The sequence below is a fragment of the Mustela erminea genome, chromosome 19 (assembly GCF_009829155.1).
Source record: "Mustela erminea isolate mMusErm1 chromosome 19, mMusErm1.Pri, whole genome shotgun sequence".
NCBI lineage: Eukaryota > Metazoa > Chordata > Mammalia > Carnivora > Mustelidae > Mustela > Mustela erminea.
In genome coordinates this window covers 9,990,890-10,012,203 of record NC_045632.1, presented here as the reverse complement: position 1 = coordinate 10,012,203, position 21,314 = coordinate 9,990,890, and the positions used below count along the sequence as shown (strand labels likewise).

At 48.6% G+C, this 21,314-nt stretch overlaps 1 protein-coding gene across 1 annotated transcript in view; it reads left to right on the top strand.

The window, feature by feature from the left end:
• The first annotated feature begins 19,773 nt into the window (after positions 1 to 19,773).
• NLRP12 (NLR family pyrin domain containing 12) overlaps positions 19,774 to 21,314 on the top strand; it is a 28,284-nt gene continuing 26,743 nt past the window's right edge. The window contains exon 1 of the mRNA XM_032323589.1: positions 19,774 to 20,244. Coding sequence (XP_032179480.1) covers positions 19,887 to 20,244 — 358 coding nt within the window. The 5' untranslated portion in view covers positions 19,774 to 19,886. The remainder of the gene's footprint in view (positions 20,245 to 21,314) is intronic.

Here is a 21,314-nt window from a genome sequence, read left to right as displayed (position 1 = left end):
GGGTTAAAGCCTCTACCTTCGGCTCAGGTCATGATCTCAGGGTCCTAGGGTCGAGCCCCGCATCGGGCTCTCTGCTCAGCAGGGAGGCTGCTTCCCTCTCCCTTTCTGCCTGCCTCTCTGCCTATTTGTGATCTCTCTCTGTGTCTGTCAAATAATAATTAAAATCTTAAAAAAAAAAAAAAAGAAGAAGAAGAAGAAGAAGAAGATTGCAGACAGGGCTTTCTGGCCGGCTCGCTGGAGGTCTGAGTCATGAGTTTGAGCCCCACATGGAGCATAGAGATTACTTTAAAAAAAAAAAAAAAAAAAGCTAACAAATTTAAACCAGCCTTGGGGCACCCGGCTGGCTCCGTCAGAAGAGCATCACAAGACTCTTGATCTCCTGGGTTGTGAGTTCAAGCTCCACGTTGGGTGTACAGAGGACTTAAGTAAATAAAACTTAAAAAAAAAAAAAAAGGACCGCAGAGATTACCTATTTTAGAACTTGGAACAATGTTATTCCTACTTGCAAAGTTATTCTGTGCATAAAACAAATAAATGAATTTAACAGATGAAGTTTAGAACCATGGTACCCAGCGGGAGGCAGTTTTGCCCCGTTTTAAAATAGAGGTTCTGGGGGGCGCCTGGGTGGCTCAGTGGTTTAGGCCTCTGCCTTCGGCTCAGGTCGTGATCTCAGGGTCCTGAGATCAAGCCCCACATTGGGCTCTTTGCTCGGTGGGGAGCCTGCTTCCCCCTCTCTCTCTGCCTGCCTCTCTGCCTACTTGTGATCTCTCTCTGTCTATCAAATAAATAAATAAAAATCTTAAAAAAAAATAAAAAATAAAATAAAATAGAGGTTTTGGGGGCGCCTGGGCGGCTCAGTTGGGTAAGCGTCTGACTCTCGATTTCGGCTCAGGCCATGATGTCTGGGTGGTGACGGCGGGCTCCAAGCTCACTGGGAGTCTGCCTGAGATGGTCTCCCTCTGCCCCTCCCCTACGCACCCCCTCTCTCCACAATAAATCAATCTTTAAAAAAAAGGAAAAAACAACATTTTAAACAAACAAACAAATCAATAGGGGTACCTGGATGGCTCAGTGGGTTAAGCATCGGGCTTCTGCTCAGGTCATGATCTCTGATCCCCCAGAGTCCTGGGATCAGGTCCAGATCAGGCTCTCTGCGCTGCAGAGAGTCTGCTTCTCCCTCTGCCGGCCACTACCCCTGCTTGGGCATGCATGAGCTCTCTCTCTCTCTCTCCATCAAATAAAGAAAATCTTTAAAAATAATAATGAGTCAACAAACAAATAAAATGGAGGTTTTTACATATGATTTCACTCATAAAACAAATAAGCAAAGGGGAAAAAAGAGAGACAAACAGAAACAGACTCTTAACTGTAGAGAACTGATGGTCACCAGAGGGGTGGTGGGGAAGGGGGAACCAGGTGATGGGGATGAAGGCGTGCATTTGTTGTGATGAGAACCAGGTGTTGTATGAATACACTATCTTGTACACCTGAAACTGATATAACATGTTAACTGGGATTAAAAATAAATAGACTTTTTATTATTCTTCAGGAATAGTAAGGCCAACAGATCAGGGCAATTGTTTGCCATTGAAAACATAATTTAGGGCTTCCTCCCTAGGTGGCTCAGTCAGTTAAGCGTCTGTCTTCGGCTCAGATCATGATCCCAGGGTCCTGAGATCGAGTCCCACATTGGGCCCTCTGCTCAGCAGGAAGCTTGCTTCTCCTTCTGCCTACCTTTCCCTTTGCTTGTGGTTGCACTCTCTCTCTCACAAATAAATAAATAAAATCTTAAAAAAAAAAAAAGGAAAGAAAAGAAAACGTAGTTTATAACTGGGCTTTCTCTGGGCTCCTGATTCAGCTTCTAAAACTGTTGTGATTTCCTGAGTGATGGGGGAACAGGAGCATCTTTTGTTCTAATATTTGGTCTTCGTGCGCAGCTCCTGGCACTCAGCTCCCAACACGCCTGGGCTCTCGGGAGCGGTGTCTTTTGCATGCTGGGGAGCTGACTGGTGGCCCCTACCTGGCTTCAACAGGGGGGCTGGCTTCCACCAACACCCAGGTGTGGATGGAGGATTGGAGCCTGCACCCCGGGGAGTGGAGGGGCTGGACGTGGAGTCCATCACCGATGGCTAGAGATTTAATCAATTGTGCCTATGTGATGAAACCTTCATAAAACCCCTGAATGATGGAGTTTGGTGAGCTTCTGGGTTGGCAAACCCATCAAGGTGCTAGGAGGGTGATGAGCCCTCAGAGGGCACTCCCCCAAAACCTTGCTCTATGCATCTCTTTTTATACAGGTGTTTGAGTTTGGGCACATGGGTCCTTCTAGGAGATTGCATTTTATTTATTTATTTATTTATTTATTTATTTATTTATTTATTTTTGCTTAAAATTTTTTTAAATTAACATATAATGTATTATTAGCCCCAGGGGTACAGGTCTTTGAATTGTATTTTATTTATTTTTTTAAGTAAACTCTGTGCCCAGTGTGGGGCTTGAACTCACCCCTTGAGATCAAGAGTTGCATGCTCTACCGGCCCAGCCAGCAGGCACCCCGTGCATCTCTTCTTTTTTCTTTTTTTTTTTTAAAGATTTTTTTTATTTATTTGGCACAGAGAGAGAGAGATCACAAGCAGGCAGAGAGGCAGGCAGAGGGGGAGGGGGAAGCAGGTTCCCTGCTGAGCAGAGAGCCAGATGCGGGCCTGGATCCCAGGACCCTGGGATCATGACCTGAGCTGAAGGCAGAGGCTTAACCCACTGAGCCACCCAGGCACCCCCAGTGCATCTCTTCTTATGTGGGGCTATACCTGAGTGGTATCTTTGATAATTATCAGGTTATCAGCAAAGCACTTTCTGGAGTCCTGCAGGCCATTCCAGCACATGGTCAAACCCGAGGAGGGGGCTTGTGGGAACCCCTGGTTTATGGCCATTCGGTCAGAAGTATGGGGGGTGAATTCGGACTTGCAGCCGGTTTCTGAAGGGAGCGGGCAGTCTGGTGGGACTGAGCCTTAACTCATAGGGTCAGAAGGGACATGAATCACCGGACACTCAGCGTCTGGAAAGTTGGAGAACTGGTTGTGGGTGTGGGATGCTGTCAGAACTGCCCACAGTAAAAACAACCTGGGTACTTTCCTAGATCCCAGGAGGAGGGGGCATGCCACCCCAAGGCGAGGCACCAGGGTCCAAGAGGAGGCAGAGGGAGGGGAAAGCATGACCAAGAGCCTGATTAGGGGTTACTATGGGAAGGAAAGGGGGAGGCAGGGTGTACAGATTTAGGATGGACTTTTGGCCATTAGGGGGTTTCCTGGTTGTCTGGCCCCTGGCCCCTGGTGATTAGGGCAGAGAAGAGGGGACATGAAGGGGGCGTCTGCATAGGAAAGACACATACCACTTTGCTGTTTTTAGGAATCAGCTAGACCTGAATAGGGCGGTCCCTCCAGGGTTAGCCAGACCCCAATATGTCAAAGCATCAAAACACAGAATAAAAGGAGATGATTATACACCCCTTCCCCCACGACGACTTCAGTGTTCCGAGACAGTTTTGGGTGTCTCTGTTAGGGGAAGGGGAGGCAGCTGCGGACAAGCAGGGGTAGAGGCCATACCTGTAAGCCCAGCAGCTCTCCCACAACCAGCCACAGAAGGACTCAGCCCCCATTTCCAGCTCTGCTGGGCCTCAGAGACTGTGCTTGAGAACAAACCGAAGGAGCTTATTTTTTCCGCAGCTGATTCACGAATCCAGGGGACTTTTCCCTGAGACCTCTGGTGTTCTGGGCCTCGTGCTGGAGGACGGCTGCAGAAGGACCCACTGGCGGGGGCAGGCTCCAACCCATGTCCGAGAGGCGCGTGACAACAGCCCTGGAACGAGTGGAATGAAGCGAGGGGTTCTGTGTGCCAACTGTTTATATTCCTCTTCCCCAGTCTTTGATTTGATGAGAAACATGAGTAATTGTTTTGTTCTGCTGAGCAGGATGGCATCTGCTGCCCGCTTCTCCCTGTATCTCATGAGCTTGCCGGGCATCCCTGCGGATGTGATCAGGCAGGCACCTGGGACCAGCTCTGTCTCCAGTGGGCTAAGAGAGCTCCGTGAATGAATGAGTGAGTGAATGAATGCACACCGGCCAAGCCCGAGCACGTCTTCAAGGAAAACAAAATACGTGCAGAGAGAGGCCTCAACGATTCCTTTCTGAATCTTCTCCCCCTACTCCTTCCTTAACAACAGATGCAGCAGAGGAAGATACCTGTGGACACCATCTGCAGGGACACTAGGCGGCCAGCATCCCCATGAACCCCGAAATGCAAGCCCACGGGGCTTAGCCAGAGACGGACGTCTCATTCAAAATCACATCATCACACCAAGAAGACAAGGATATCACCCAGGGAAATCTCAGAAGATGCCCCAAGAGGCACCGAGGGAGGTCAGGAGAGGACTAGAAATGTTGAAGAAGATATTTTAGATGTAAATTGGGGGGAAAAAAAGGGGGGGGGAGAAGATATTTTAAAAATGACAGCTGAACTGTAATAGGAATGAACAGACCCACAGAACACATGGTAGGTGAAATTGAGTATGAAAAGAAGAAGAAGAAAAACAACCAGATATAAATGACCGTAGCCGACCACTCCCCAGAAAGTGAGAGGGAAGAGGAAAGAGGAAAGAGGAGGAAAGACCTAAAGAAGAAAATCCAAAGCAAGGGAGGGAGACGGAGAATAAAGGCCAGAATCTTTAAAAATTTCCTGAAATTCGAGATTTGGGCCTTCAAATGGAAAGATCCAGGATGTAACTAGGAAAGTCAGCTGAGGGGCACCTGTGGGGCTCAGGTGGTTAAGCGTCTACCTTGGGTTCAGGTCACGATCTCAGGGTGCTGGGATGGAGCCCTGCACTGGAATCCCTGCTCAGCGGGGAGTCTGCTTCTCCCTGCTACTCCCCTCTTGTGCTCCCTCCCTAATTAAATAAAATATTAAAAAAAAAAAAGAAAAATTAACCAAAACCAGTCCTCAGCTTCTAGAAAAACTACCAGTTGGCTTTTTTTTTTTTTAAAAGAGGAAAACAATTATTTAGACATCTGAGCAATAGATCAAGTTGACTTAGAAGAAAGAAAAAATTAGATCAGCATCAAAGGTTTTGACCGCAGGGCTGTGTTCCAGGAGAGAGTGGTTTGGTAGGTGAAGGATACTCAGCAACGTATTAAAACAAAGGAACGAAAATACATCTTGGCTGAGTGGGGTGTGCAGGGAAGACCCAGATCAGGAAATCAGTAATTTATCATCTTAACAGAGAAGTAGAGAAAGAATCCCGTGACCATCCCCAGACATGCTCAAGGGGCATTTGACAAAATGTAATACCTATTCTTTTCTTTTCTTTTTTTAAAGATTTTATTTATTTATTGGACAGAGAGAGATCACAAGTAGGCAGAGAGGCAGGCAGAGAGAAAGGAAGGAAAGCAGGCTGCTTGCTGAGCAGAGAGCTCGATCCCAAGACCCTGAGCCCATGAACTGAGCCGAAGGCAGAGGCTTTAACCCACTGAGCCACCCAGGTGCCCCCCCCTAATACCTATTCTTGTTGGCACACAGTGAAACAGGATGTGAGGGTTCTTTAAAACATGAGGTAGCTTAGCCTGAAATTCAGGATCTCCATGAATACACATTTGGGTAAATAACACCCCAGAAGCTAAGCCTAGGTCAGGCACAAGAGAAGAGCCCCGCTGTCTGGGGACGGCGTGTTTTCCGTGGTGTATCCGCGAGGAGGACTTCCTAGCCACCTGTCAGCATCTGGGAAAATGCATTGTCCTTTCGGGTCTGGCGGCAGGTTTCCCCACTCTTCGTGCCACTGACAAGTGAAAGGAACCCAGCTGCAAATGACCCAGCACCCCAGCACGACCATTTGCCAAATATGCTGCGCCTGCCTACAGCGTGTCAGGAACTCAGCCCAGCCGCGGGGTCCGGAAGGATGGGGAGGGTCATGGTGACAGCTGGCCACCCGTCTTACCTTGCTCCCTTGAGGCATTCTAACAGGACGCACAGACCTCACTACTGTCTTCCTGACTCCATGGGATTACCTACATCTGGGGAAAACCATTTGGGGGACACAACCCCATCCCTTTTCCCCAACCATGCCCTGGGTGATCAGTCTCTGAGGGGACTGCCTGCTGCGGGGTGCAGCCAGGGCTAGCCCACACACGGGAGGCTCGCCCAGCTTCCGCTCTCTTCCTCTCTCTCTCCCCGTCTCCCCTTCCCTCCCCGGGTCTGCCTCCGTCCCCTGCTAGTTCTTTAAACACGTTAATTACTTGTGCTGCCTTTAAATCACCAAGTTATGCGGCGGCCTTGAAAATACCTGTGACCTTCCTCGGAGCTGGATCCTGGAAGACAGTCTCCTCCGCAGACGGTCTGGGGAATAGAGGGGGTGTCACCTGCTGCCCCGCAGGCGTCCAGAGACAGGTGATCCCCCTCCGTTTTGCCTGAGAACAATGCAGGCTTTCATTTGCATTCCTTAGTGTTTCCTCCTGTTCCGGGAACTTTGCTTACCTTGCTCAGCGGCCTCTGGGCCCACAGAGGATTTCCAGGAGCGGCCGCTCAGGTTACCTCGCGGAGACGCCTTCGCAAATGGGCGGGGCTGGCTCACCTGGCTGCGGCTCCCAGCGCGACGCCGGCCGGTGGGCATCTGCTGTGTCGGAGCGCCCTCTTCTGGTAGCGCGGGCCCTCTGCGGGTGCAGGCCCTCTGTGGCCGCGGGCGGAGGTCAGAGGTCAGCCTGCAAAACCCAGCCAGGGGCCCCACCTCCTGGGCCTCTAGGGACATAATCCCGAATTTGCCGACCGCTGTCCTTGGGAGCTCAGGGGATTTTGTTTTCCATTTTATTTTATTTTATTTTATTTTATTTTATTTTATTTTATTTTATTTTATTATTTTGGTTTATTGTTTTTTATTATTTTACTTTTAAATTTTATTTTTTATTTTTTAATGTTTAACTATCTTTTATTTTATAGCTTTATTTTCATTTTGTTATTTGTTTTATGTCATTATCTATTTTATGTTATTATTTATTTTATTTTATAATAAATAAATTCGACTTTTACGATTAACATCCTATGTGGGGCGCCTGGCAGTTTCACCGGGAAGGGCATGTGAGTCTTGACCTCGGGGTTGTGAGTCAGAGCCCCAGGCTGGGTGAAAAGATGACAAATAAATACATAAACATACAAATATACATAACATTGTTTATGATTTTCAGCCACCATTAACTATGTGACTCGCCTCCACTGTGCTCAGCTGTAAAGGATAACTCCCACCTGCCCTGCGTTGTGTCCATTAACTTTCTTGAGTGTGTTCAGATGTGTGGGGCAAGCACTGGTCCCAGTCGGTTTTCATACTAACTCTGGCCAGTAGAATTGCTCCTAAAACCAGCTGGATGGATGGAAGTCAGTTCGACTAATATCATATCTCTGCTTGGCAATAAAATGAAGACACTTGTTACTGGAGGTGGGACTAGAGGACACGCCACATTTTGGATAAGATGGCTTGATGCTTTTTAAAAAGTCTGGAATATGCATTTATTTATTTATTTATTTTAAAGATTTTATTTATTTGACAGTCAGAGATCACAATTAGGCAGAGAGGCAGGCAGAGAGAGAGGAGGAAGCAGGCTCCCTGCTGAGCAGATGTGGCGCTGGATCCTGGGATCATGACCGGAAGGCAGAGGCTTTAACCCATTGAGCCACCCAGGCGCCCCTGGAATATGCATTTATTGAATCAACTAATTTTCTTCCTGGGCTCCACTGATAGGGACCTTTGTTTTTTCGTTGCTGAGTTAGTGAGAGGGAGTGAGAGCGTGGGTCGTCTCTTATTATAAATCATAACATCACAGACCCTCGACCACTGCTTCCCCAGACACTGGGTCATAAACATTCGCTTACCCCTGTGTCCTCACGCAGCGAGAAAGAGCGCATCAGCAATTATGTCTTCCGAGCACCCCAGCAACAAACATACCTTCCTTTCAAGGCTTCTCATCAAATCCCCATGTGGTGCAGGGTATCTGTTCATTTTAACCAAGGCTGATTCAGATTTTTTTTTTAAGATTTTTATTTATTATTTGACAGACAGAGATCACAAGTAGGCAGAGAGGCAGGCAGAGAGAAAGGGGGAAGCAGGCTCCCTGCTGAGCAGAGAGCCGGATATGGGGCTCGATCCCAGGACCCTGAGATCATGACCTGAACCAAAGGCAGAGGCTTAACCCACTGAGCCACTCAGGCACCCCGCTAATTCAGATTTTTTAAGAAAGATTTTATTTATTTATTTGAGAGAGAGAGAGAGCAGGAGCCTGGGGAACAGACAAAGGGAGGGAGAAACAGACTCCCTGTTGAGCAGGGGACTTGGTCCCAGGACCCTGGAGCATGACCTGAGCTGAAGGCAGACACTTAACTGAGTGACCCACCCAGACATCCCAAGGCTAATTCATTTATTTTTTAAAGATTTTATTTATTTATTTGAGCGAGAATGAGTGGGGTGAGGGGCAAAGGGAGAAGCAAGAGCCCAACATGGGGCACCATCCCAGCACCCCGAGATCATGACCTGAGCTGAAGACAGACACTCAACGACTGAGCCACCCACATGTCCCAAAAAGTGGCTTTATTAAAGCAGGGGACAGGGGTGCCTGGGTGGCTCAGCGGGTTAAAGCCTCTGCCTTTGGCTGAGGTCATGATCCCAGGATCCTGGGATCGAGCCCTACATTGGGCTCTCTGCTCAGCAGGGAGCCTGCTTCCTCCTCTCTCTCTGCCTGCCTCTCTGCCTCCTTGTGATCTCCGTCTGTCAAATAAATAGATAAAAATCTTTAAAAAATAAAAATAAAAAGGCAGGAGACAAGACCTATGGTCACCTTCCTGGATGTCTTACAAGAGCACGCCCCAGCCAGCCGGCCCCCTGCCCTGTGGAGGCAGACCTGGATATCCTGTCTGCACATAGTGAACAAAGTCCATCATGAAGGTGCACGTAATGAATGTAACACTCAACGACTATCTGACGAGTGGAGATGCAGGCAGCCCCAGAGCCGGCTCAAACGCAGGTGGCCTCCTCCCCAGGCTGCACACTTACCCATCAGGCTCTGCGGCCTGTGCGGCTGGGCTCCCCCTGCTGGCCAGCCAACCCCAGGCCCCTGCAACCCATCCTGGAGGCCAGCCTGTCCTGCAGTGGCATCCTTGGCACTGCCCTGCACTCGCCTTCATTGGGGTTCCTCGGTGGCCTGCCCTGCCCGCATCCTGGCAGCCTCCCTCAGCTCTGGGAGCTGTCCCATCATGTCCCTGAACCCCCTCAGACCTCAACACCGCCAGAGGGTCCCCCCGGGAGCCCCTCTGTCTGCTGCCTGAGCAGTGAGCTGGTGCAGGGATTTGCTGATGGCAGGGAGAAGGCTTTCTTCTAAGAAGCTCAGGACATACCAGTTTTGCAAATGACTGCGTGTTCCTTGCTTCGTGGTTTCTTGTTCTTTGTTTTTTTTTTTTTTTCCAATGAAGGCAATTTTTCCCCCCACTTGAATAGGGAGGGAAAACGCTGACTGTGGTTATAGTTGTGCGTTCCAGGAGAAAGGAAGATAGAAAAAAAAATCTGCTTTTTTTCTTCGGAAAACATAACCTTCTGGCATGACGCTGGAGGCTGTTAGTCACTCTGCCTCCCCAGGTTCTATTTTAGCAGAAGAACACTTTGAATTTGATCTGGGCACCTGATGGCCCATTAGAGACATGTGCCATTCCCTGCACCACCCCCCACCACACTGCCACTACCTTGGTCATGTGACTGCTTGGGAGGATTGGGGTAGGAGGGGGATGATCTGTGTAATGAATGGTGCGTGGTTTCCTAAGAAAATTGCTCGCTCTCCATTTGTTTTCTTCCATCCTGCTGCCCGGGGTCTGGAGAGAGCATCAGCGACCAACCTAGACGGGGGTGTGGAAGCCATTTGCATCCAGCAGTCTGGTATGTGCTGTGTCTGGAACTGAGCCACCTGCTGGCCTCGTGCCAAACACATATTTCTCTTGCGGGAGAAAGACAGGCCTGTCCTAGCTAGCTGCGTGGATTCTGGATTCCGTGTTACATCACCCTGGCAAGCTTTTCCCTACTCACTTTGCTCCAAAGGCAGATTCCCAGAGCAGAGCAGGGAGTGCAGAGATCCAAATAAAGGGACAGAATGGGGAGGGCATTTCCAAGACTGCAGTTTGGGAATCTTGGAACTTGGGGAGAAGTGGGGGGATCCACTCTCCACTCCCAGAGCTTGATCCCCAGCACAGACCTCACCCCAGCTCTCCTGGAACAAACCTGGATTAGCTGGCCGACCGGTGGGCCCCTGGTGGTCATGGACTAACTGGGCAAGGAGAGTATAGAATTCCACACTGTGCTAACTTCTGCGAAATATCCTCCTCCTGCATTCGAGGAGAGCTTGTAACGGAGAGGCGTGACGTGGTTGGAGGTGTTAAGAACAGAACAGATTGTCTTTGAGTGCCTCGCTCTACTGGGTTTTAATATCCTTAGCAAGTGGCCTGCTCTGCCCAGTTGGTGAGGGCAGAAATGGTGGAGGGGATCCTGGAGGGCTCCGGAAGACCGTCCCCAGCCCTGTGGGGGCGGAACCCGCACGGCTGGGCACTTCCTCCAAGGTCTGCGGTCAGAGCCGGTGGGTGAGGACACAGCTAGCTATAGAGGAAGTTTCACAACCCCTGTGCACAGGCCCTGGTGAAGTTGTGACTGTGACTACTGGACGGAGAGGCCCTGACAGTGGCAGTAGTGAGAACGTGGCAGTTTTGGGGTGCTGAATGATGGCCTGCAGGTCACTTTGCTTCTTCGGGCCCCAGTGGACCCCAAATTGGAGGAGTCGCCTCGTAGGGCAGTAAGTGTCCTTCCAGCAGATAAGGGACCTAAAAGCTGGAACTTGGAGATGCCTGGGGGGCTCAGTTGGTTAAGCATCCGCCTTCAGCTCAGGTCATGGTCCCAGGGCCCTATGATGGAGCCCTGCATCAGGCTCCCTGCTCAGTGTGGAGTCTGCTTCTCGCCCTTCTTCTCCCTTTGCCCCTCTCCCCCTGCTTGTGTTCTCTCTCTCTCTCTCTCTCTGTCTCAGATAAATAAATAAGATCTTTAAAAAGAAAAAGAATCAGTCCCAGCAAAAACGAACACCTGACATGAAAAATGACATTTCATGTCGTTCACTTGTTCTTAACACCAGTACTAAGAAGGAGGTGATGTTCTTATGCTCATTTTTTCAGGGAGGAAAGTGAAACTTGCAGAAGGGAGTGGTTTGCCCAAGGTCTCAGAGCTAGCACAAGGCAGAGCCGAAATTCACACTCAGCCTGACTCCAGGACTGTGGTCTTTCCAGTGCATCACACCATCGCAGGCTTGAACTCTTCGTGACAACAATTTTAGAGCATAACAAGAATTCTTTTACCTGTTGAACTCTATGCCAGGGGTCAGGGGACCCGTTCTGGCCAATGAAATGTAAGTCTTCTTAGCAAGCATTTGCTCTTCCTGATAAAATGATTGCACGCTTTCCCCATGGACATTGGCCCTGATCATGGCTGGGAAGCTGGAAGCTGTGGTGGCCATCCTAGGATGATGCACCAAGAATGACAATGAGAGTAAATGCCAGGGACGGAGGGGAACACATGCAGGAGGGAGCCAGGGTGCCTGAGAGTGCTGGTGAGCAGCTGGGCAGCTGACCTCTGGCTTTGTGTTATGTGGGGAAAATAAAACCTACTTACTTAAATTACAGTGAAATTGACAGGTAAATACCGAAACTAAGTTGTATAAGTCATCAAAACTTATGTCGCACCCAATCAAACAAATGATGAAATGTGTTATTTCTGTCATATTTAGAAGCAGCCCTATCTGGACAGTGGGTGATATTCTTAACCTTGATGTTAGCTTCCTTGACCTGATGATCTAAGAAACTTCTCCTGAGCCTCTGCCAATTAACATTGCTCTCTGGCAAAGTGTCTACAAATGGTGGAAGGATTATAATGTTCTAGGGCTCCCTTTGCCTACAGGAAGTATTATTTCACACACGGGTTCTCTGGTTCCCCAAAAAACAATACTCAAGGGAAATCCATTCACACAAAAGCATTCTTGAAAATAGCAGACTTTACTGAAGATTTCGAGGAGGGATGGAGAGATTTATTTCACTGAAACGGCAGAGATATTTTAAAAATTAATTAACTTTTAAAAGATTCTATTTATTTATTCATGAGAGACAAAGAGAGAGAGAGAGAGGCAGAGGAGGAAGCAGGCTCCCCAAGAAGCAAGAGCCCAAGTAGGGCTCAATCCCAGAACCCTGGGATAATGACCTGAGCCAAAGGCAGATACTCAACCATCTGAGCCACTCAGGCACCCTTAAAAGTTAATTAAAAAAAAAAATGGTAGTTGGGGGCGCCTGGGTGGCTCAGTAGGTTAAAGCCTCTGTCTTCGGCTCAGGTTACGATCTCAGGGTCCTGGGATCAAGCCCCATATAGGGCTCTCTGCTTGGCACCGAGCCTGCTTTCCCCCCTTTCTCTCTGCCTGCCTCTCTGCCTACTTGTGATCTCTGTCAAATAAATAAATAAAATCTTAAAAAAAAAAATGATAGTTGGGTGCCTGGGTGGCTCAGTCGTTAAGGGTCTGCCTTCAGCTCAGGTCCTGATCCCAGGGTCCTGGGATCAAGGCCCTCATCAGGCTCCCTGCTCAGCATGAAGCCTGCTTCTTCCTCTCCCACTCCCGCTGCTTGTGTTCCATCTCTCTCTGTGACTCTCTGTGTCAAATAAATAAAATCTTTAAAAAAAATTTTTTTAAGTTAAAAAAAAATGATAGTCTGCAGAACATCCATCACTGTTAAAAGCGTTGGCAAGAGGGGTGGGGGCTGGGGTAACCAGGGGATGGGCAGGAAGACGGGCACGTGTTGTGATGAACACTGGGCGTTACCACGCAACTGATGAATCATTGAACACTACATCAAAAACTAATGATGTACTGTATACTGGCTAAAAGAACATAATTTTTAAAAATTTAATAAAAAATAGTAAAATAGGGGCGCCTGGGTGGCTCAGTGGGTTAAGCCGCTGCCTTCGGCTCAGGTCATGATCTCAGGGTCCTGGGATCGAGTCCCACATCGGGCTCTCTGCTCAGCAGGGAGCCTGCTTCCTTCTCTCTCTCTCTCTGCCTGCCTCTCAGTGTACTTGTAATTTCTCTCTGTCAAATAAATAAATAAAATCTTTAAAAAAAATAGTAAAATATTTTTAAAAGTATTTGCAAGGGCTCTGGTGGGTACGTCGACTTGCTCTAGCCTCTCCTTTCGTCATTCCCCTTTTCCCCAACCTAAGGACACCCACTCAGCATCTGGGTCCCACTCTTCTGGTTACAGAAGTGTCTCCCCTTAATGTTCCTAACATCATCTTTCTCTTTCAACTTGTTCATCAAGATTCTCCTCTGGGGACCTGGGTGGCTCCGCTGGTTGAGCCTCCGACTTCTGATTTCAGCTCAGGTCACCATCTCAGGCTCGTGAGACTGAGCCCCGAGGATGGGGCTCTGCACTGGGCATGGAGCCTACTTAAGATTCTGTCTCTCCCTCTCCCTCTGCCCCTCCCCTCCTACCCCCATACTCACTCTCACTCTCTTTAAAAAAAAAAAAAAAAAAAAAAAAGATTCCTTTTAACATAAATCCTGGTGCCAGTCATGACAACAGTAAGAATTTTTTTTTTTTTAGATTTTATTTATTTATTTGAGAGAGAGAGAGACAGTGAGAGAGGGAATACAAGCAAGGGGAGTGGGAGAAGGAGAAGCAGGCTCCCCACTGAGCAGGGAGCCCGATGTGGGGCTTGATCCCAGGACTCTGGGATCACGACCCAGGCCTAAGGCAGACGCCTAACAACTGAGCCACCCAGGTGCCCCAATACTAAAAGATTTTAACATCTTTATGTGTCTTTCCACTTACTAACACACTAGAATATTTTGAAATAAAGACATGGTATTTTTGTAATCAGAAAAATCATATTTTCTTGACAAGAAAGAAGTCTCAGGAAGCATTTTCAGTGTTTTCTGAATTGACTGTCATTAAAAAAAAAAAAAAGTCTTTCCTTGACCTTAAACTCTGGGACCCTTGAAGTCAGGGGCTGGGATGGATTCGTTCCTGTGTAGAAATAATGGTGTGCTCCACAAGTCCCCAGAAACTGCCCGTTCTCTTCCTTCCCTGGAGAAATCAGGGCTTTTTTGAAAGGGGATGTATAAAATAGTTACAGACTCGGCTTTCCTCTGCCTTCCCCTCTGCATTCTTAGAAATCCTTCTCTTCCTGTGACAGTGGTGGGGAGGGAGGCGTCAACTACTGAGTCATTCAGGCAAGCTCAGCTCTAACCGCTAAAGAACCCAAGTTAGCAGCATCTTTTCCTTCTCCCCCTGCCTTAGAATGTCGCTGCTTACCCCCACATCTCTCAAATACATCCACTGCCCCCACTTGGGCCTCTGAACCAGGGCTCCAGCCTCCTCCTCCTTTTTTTTTTTTTTTTTTTAAAGTAGGCTCTACACCCAGTGTGGGGCTCAAACTCATGACCTTGAGATTAAGAATCACATGATCTATAGACTCAGCCAACCAGGCACTTCAGCCGGCCTCCTCCTTACTCTCCCAGACTCCAAGCTGCCTCCTTCCATTCATCCTCCACAACAGCCCTGAAGGATTTTCCTTTAAAGGGGACCTGACACCATCCCTCCACTGCTCAAAACCACCCCATGCCTCACAATGAAATATTATATAGCCATAAAAAGGAATGGAGTACAGATTTGTGCTATCGCATGGATGAACCTTGAAATGTATGTAAGTGAAAAAAACCCAACATAGAAGAATGTCACATATTATTTGATTTCATTTAAATGAAATATCCAGAAAAGAGACAAGTTTATAGGGAGAGAAAGTAGGTAGGTGGTTGTGAGGGGCTGGGCGTGGGAGAAATGACTTGCTTGGTGGGTCTGGGGTTTCCTTTTGGGATGAAAAATGTTCTAGAAATAGATGGTGGTGATAGCTGCACAAGATTGCCAATGTAGGGGCACCTGGGTGGCTCAGTGGGTTAAAGCCTCTGCTTTCGGCAGAGGTCTCAGGGTCCTGAGATCGAGCCCCACATAGGGCTCTCTGCTCAGTAGGGAGCCTGCTTCCTCCTCTCTCCCTGCCTGCCTCTCTACTTGTAATCTCTGTCTATCAAATAAATAAATAAAATCTTAAAAAAAAAAAAAGATTGCCAATGTATTTAATGTCTCTGAATTGTACATTTGAAAATAGTTCAGGGAGCCTGGGTGGCTCAGTGGGTTAAGCCGCTGCCTTCGGCTCAGGTCATGATCTCAGGGTCCTGGGATCGAGTCCCGCATCGGGCTCTCTGCTCAGCAGGGAGCCTGCTTCCCTCTCTCTCTTTCTGCCTGCTTCTCCGTCTACTTGTGATTTCTCTCTGTCAAATAAATAAATAAAATCTTTAAAAAAAAAAAAGAAAGAAAATAGTTCAAATGGCCAGTGTTACGTAGTGTGCATTTTACCTCAATTAAAAAAAGAATACTCCATAGCTCCCCAATGCCCTCAGGATAAAGTCCAAGCCTCACTCAAGGTGTTTCTGACCTGTCTCTGTATTGTCTCTTACTTTATCTGATATTTTCCTGCTTTCCTTCCACAGGCCAGAGCCACCTGACAGCTCAGCCACTTCCCATCTCCCTCCTGCCACAATCCAGTCCCTATACCTGCAAAGGTGTGCTTCCATGGCTGAACCTGCCCATCCCTTAAGACTCACCTCACACACCGTGTCCCGTGCAAGGCTTCCTGAACTCTCCTCCCTGTATTTTTTCCCTTCATAGTGTTTTTCATGGTCTCAAATACAAATGTGTATATATTTATTTGTGTCTGTTGTCTCTATTAGGTAGTAAGTTCCATAAAGGCAGAGAATTTGCTCATATTTCGTGGCTTTTTCTGGCACCTTCAACAGCAGCACACAGCTGGGGGCTTAACGATCTTTTAACCAACGTCACCCAGATAGCATCTGGGGCATTGTTGGCATCTGAAACTCTCAACTCCATAGCTTTGGAGAATCCAAAGTGAACCTTTTTTTTTTTTTTCTCTTCATTTATACAAATGCTTGTTATTTATTTCCTCATATTTGTTCTAGGCCAAGACCTTCTGAAGACATTTTTACAGAGGTTTAATCTTTTTCTTTTTTTAAAGATTTTATTTATTTGACAGAGAGAGATCACAAGTAGGCAGAGCGGCAGGCAGAGAGAGAGGGGAAGCAGGCTCCCCACTGAGCAGAGAGCCCGATGTGGAGCTCGATCCCAGGATCCTGAGATCATGACCTGATTCGAAGGCAGAGGCTTAACTCACTGAGCCACCCAGGTGCCCCCATACAGAGGTTTAATCTTGACAGAAGTCTGTCTCCTTGCCAATGTGCATTCAGTCCAGCAGTGCTAACATCAACTGAGAGCTTGTTAGGAATGTACAATCTAGGGGTGCCTGGGTGGCTCAGTTGGTTAAGCATCTGAGCTTGATTTTGGCTCAGGTCACAATCTCAGGGTGATGAGACTGAGCCCCATATCTGGCTCTGCTCTTAGAATAGCATGGAGTCTGCTTGAGATTCTCTCCCTCCCTCCTTCTCTCTCTGCCCGCCCCCACTGTGCATGCTCATGCTCTCTCTCTCTCTAAAAAAAAGAAGAAAAAATGAAAAAGATGGGTGCCTGGGTGGCTTAGTCCATTAAGCGTCTGCCTTCAGCTCAGGTCATGATCCCAGGGTCCTAGGAATGAGCAATGAGCCCAGCCTTGGGCTCCCTGCTCAGTGGGGAGCCTGCTTCTCCCTTTCCCTCTGCCCCTCCTCCCTGCCCCTGCTCTCTCTCTGTATCTCTCTCACAAATAAGTAAATAAAATCTTCTTTAAAAAAAAAAAAAAAGAAAGAAATTTAGAATCTAAGACCTACTAAATCAGAATCCTTATTTTAATAATATCCCCAGGTGATTCATGTACAATTACAGTTTGACAAGCACTCAAAATCATGAGATTTTGAGCTTGTACCGAGCAATGATCACTAATCCCAATCCCACTCTTTAAATAACCTCCTCCAAAGCTATATTCTTTGTGTATTCTGAGTGCTGCTGTATTCTGAGTCCAGAAAGCATTACTGGCTCTCACAATCCCTCCCCTCCCCTTTGAGCATATCTGTCCCATTCCTCCCATCCCTGCAGTTGGATGGGCAGACTCGTGGAGGCCACAGTAGTTAGTGAAAGTAGGAAAAGAGAAGTAGGTCACATTTGAGGGTCAGCGCCCAATACCTCACCTCTGAGATTCCCGTTTTACATAAGTTACATAAGGACTTGTCCTGCGTCCCATTTCTTCATTCCCTTGCTGAGCCTTCAGAGGTTTGGAGTGAAGGTAAGGTGACTTTTCCAGGGGCACACTGCTAGTGAGGCGGCACGGCACAAGGTGGGGGAGAGAGACTCCTGGGGGGTCTCCACATTGCACTGCTGTCCCCGGCAAGTCAGGAGGAACTCCCCAGTTGCCTTTTTCATGTTGTTGGCATGCACAAAAACACTCACCAACTCCCTGCTACCAGTGGGAGCCCTCACTTTTATGAATCCTGGTAAAACGACATTCCTAATTCCCTGTCTCCTGCTTCATGTCAATTATTATCCTCCCAGCCAATCCAGACCAATAATAGTACTTCAAAAATTCCTTCACCAGTGTCCAGGAGAGTTCCCCTCCCCCACCAAGCATTCCACAATTTTCATATGCAAGTGAGGAATGAATTATCATCTCACAGAATCCCTTCCCCATGCTCTCCTCCCCCTCCCACCATTTTTCTCTGCATTCCTTTTCTTACATAGGATGATCTAGCTTGCACTGCTCCTAAGCCGGACATAGATTTAAGGTCTCATTTTCATTCCAAGTAGTTGAACCAAATACATATATTCTTTTTTCTCCAAATACTGTGTCCTGCCTTAGGTAATGTCTCCATCTGGGGTCACATAAAAAGTTATATGTATGCATGATTCATTCATTGTGTAGCTCATCAAATGTAATGGGGGCATTTATGGCATTTCGGGCACTATTCTAGCTGCTGGGAAGAAAATGGTGATCAGAACGATTGGAGCTGAACTGGACCCCCTTCCCAAGACAACTGATACCATAACTCCTAACATTGTTCACTGGTTTTACCTGTTTGTGAATTTCATACAAATGTGATTAGGAAGAACACGCTTTTTAATATCTGGCTTCTCTTGCTTAATATTATGCCCACAGGATTAATCTGTATTATTTCTTGTAGTGGTGGCTTGCTTTTTCTTACTGTTTAAGACATTGAAATTAGGATTCTAGGCGCCTGGGTGGCTCAGTTAGTTGAGTGACTACCTTCGGCTCAGGTCATGATCCTGGAGTGTGGGAATCAAGTCCTGCTCAGGCTCCCAGCTCTGCAGGGAGCCTGCTTCTTCCTCTGAACTTCTCCCCTCTCCTGCTCTCAATATCTCTCAAATAAATTTTTAAAATCTTAAAAATAAATAAATAAATAAATAAATAAGGATTTCAGTTTCAGCCCACGGCATCCTAACTGAAGCAATAAATGCTGCTTTGACTGCCCTCCCCAAATCATCAAATCCCTACGCTGGTCAGTTTTGGCTAAGTTATGCTGCAGTAAGGAATGAGTGCTCCGTCTTCCTGACTTACAGCAACATTGTTTCCCTACAAGTTCGCTGTGAGCCTGTTAGCCGTGGTTACATCTATATTCTTTTCATTCCTGGTCCAACCCAATGCAGACAAAAGAGTCTGTATCAGTTTCTTATGCTGCTATAACAAAGCCCCACTACACACACTGACTATTTTTAGTTTTGAGGTCAGAAGTTCAGAAAGGGAGGGTGCCTGGCGCCTGGGTGGCTCAGTGGGTTAAGGCCTCTGCCTTCAGATCAGGTCATGATCCCAGGGTCCTGGGATCGAGCCCCGCATCGGGCTCTCTGCTCCACGGAGAGCCTGCTTCTTCCTCTCTCTTCCTGCCTGCCTCTCTGCCTACTTGTGATCTGTCTGTCAAATAAATAAATAAAATCTTTAAAAAAAAAAAAAAAAGAAGTTCAGAAAGGGGCTAAAATTAGGGTGTCAGCAGGCTGCTCCTTCGGAAGCTCCAGGTGAGAATCCATTGCCTTGCCTTTTCCAGCCAGACATGCATCCTATCACTCCTTCCTCTGCTTCCATCTCTCTTGCCTCTGACTCTGGGCCTTCTTGCGATGACACCAGGCCCACCTGGACAATTCACAGCGACGTCCCCATCTCAAGAGACTTACATTTAATCACATCTGCAAAGCCTCTTTAGCTATGGAAGGTAGTGTTTCAGAGGTTCTGGCATTGGGACACAGACATCTTCTGAGAACCAGTATCCTGTGTACCACACAGTGGTAGGTATAGGGCAGTCTTGGGGCCAAGAAAAGAGAAACGGCCGGTCCCTGCAGGTAAAGAGCTTCACGCTTCTCCCTAGAAGGGAGGTTTGCTTGCATTTGCCCACATTTCACTGCTCCTCTGGTGCAGGGCCACCTGCCGTGGCAGGTTCTCTGCGCACATCTGACACCAACAGACAGGATCCCATGAGGAGCGGCAGTAGCTAGTCTCATTATAATCCAAAGGAGCACAGCATGGGCACACCAAGAGCAGGAAGGATTACGTTAGGAGTGTGGCTCTTGGCCAAGGGAGCTGGTAAGAGGGAGCAGAAGTGAAAGTCTTTCTCATGGTGGAATGGCTGCTGGGATTTCCTAATCTGCCCAACTTCCTCTTCTTGGAAGGGAACACCCACGACCTGGTGCCTCCTGGCCCTGGGCAGGCGTCACCTGTGAGGGGAGGAAGCTCTATTTCAACCCTAGGACTCGCCCCGCGCCCCGCCCCGGCTCTGCGGAGGCAGAAGAAGGGCATGCTGGCATCTCTCAGCGTGCGCCCATACGCCCAGGCCTCCGGCTTCTGCCCTCCGAGGTTCACGACACCTCCCATGCCCCGAGCCCCGGTCAGCCACGGCCTCTGTCGCCTCTCGGCCTACCTGGAAGAGCTGGAGGCCGTGGAGCTGAAGAAATTCAAGCTGTACCTGGGCACGGAGGCAGAGGCGGGCAGGATCCCCTGGGGGCGGCTGGAGACGGCGGGGCCCCTAGACACCGCGCAGCTGCTGGTGGCACACTACGGGCCGAATGCCGCCTGGCCGCTGGCGCTGGGCCTCTTTCAGCGCATCAGCCGGCGGGACCTCTGGGAGAGAGGACTGAGAGAGGACCTGGTGAGGGGTAAGGAGGTCGCAACCCGCCGCGGGGGCCCTTTCCCTGGCGACGGTCTCGGTGCGCATGAGACCCAGGTCCCGCTTCTGCCCTTGGCCTTGTTTGCCCTGCATTCTGCCCCCAACGCCCTCGCTCTGCCCGGAACATCCCTGCTTCGCCATCAGAACCATGTAGGCACTACGTGGTGTGCAAGTTCTTTCCTACCTCTGGGCCTGCCCCTTGTGCTCAACCTGTCTGACTTCTTCAGCGCCCCGATTTCTCTTCCTGTATCTCCCACCCTATGAGATACTCCCAGGGCTGCTCCCACGCACTCCCTCCTCTAACACGGCGTCCACGGTGCACAAGGACCCTCTGGGTGCTTTTTTTTTTTTTTTTAAGATGTTATTTATTTATTTGACAGAGAGAAATACAAGTAGGCAGAGAGGCAGGCAGAGAGAGAGAGGAGGAAGCAGGCTCCCCGCTGAGCAGAGAGCCCGATTAAGGGCTCCATCCCAGGACCCTGGGATCATGACCCCAGCCGAAAGCAGAGGCTTAACCCACTGAGCCCCCCAGGCGCCCCTGCGCTCGGTGCTTTAAGTGCTGTGTGAGAGAGATGATTATGATCCCCCCTGTTACAGAGGTGAGGAAACTGAGGCTCAGAAAAACACGGTGTGCCCCAGGTGAGAGTTCCTGGGATAAACCATGCAGAGTGTTTCAGGCGATGTGCTACGCCTGCCAGCTGCTGTTGGAGGGGGCGTGCATAACAAAACAGAGACCCTGGTTTGTAGTATTTGCTACTCTGGGTCGTGTAAATACTCCCAGAAGGGCTGATCTGGAGTTCCCAGTGGGATGCCCACTGGCTTGTAATTCACTGAAATGTAGCGGCACACTTGAGCGGGTGAGGCCTGATGACAAGAGGCCCCCTCAGATACGGTCTCACATGGCTCCTACTCTCCTTGTCTCCATCCCGGGAGAACACTGCAGAGGCCTTGGACTGTGGGAGTGTGAGATGGCATTCCATCTTGCCTCAAGGACACCTATGAAAGTCAAAGCACTCTCAGCAATAAAGAAAAAAGGATAAATTGATTCATTTATGATCT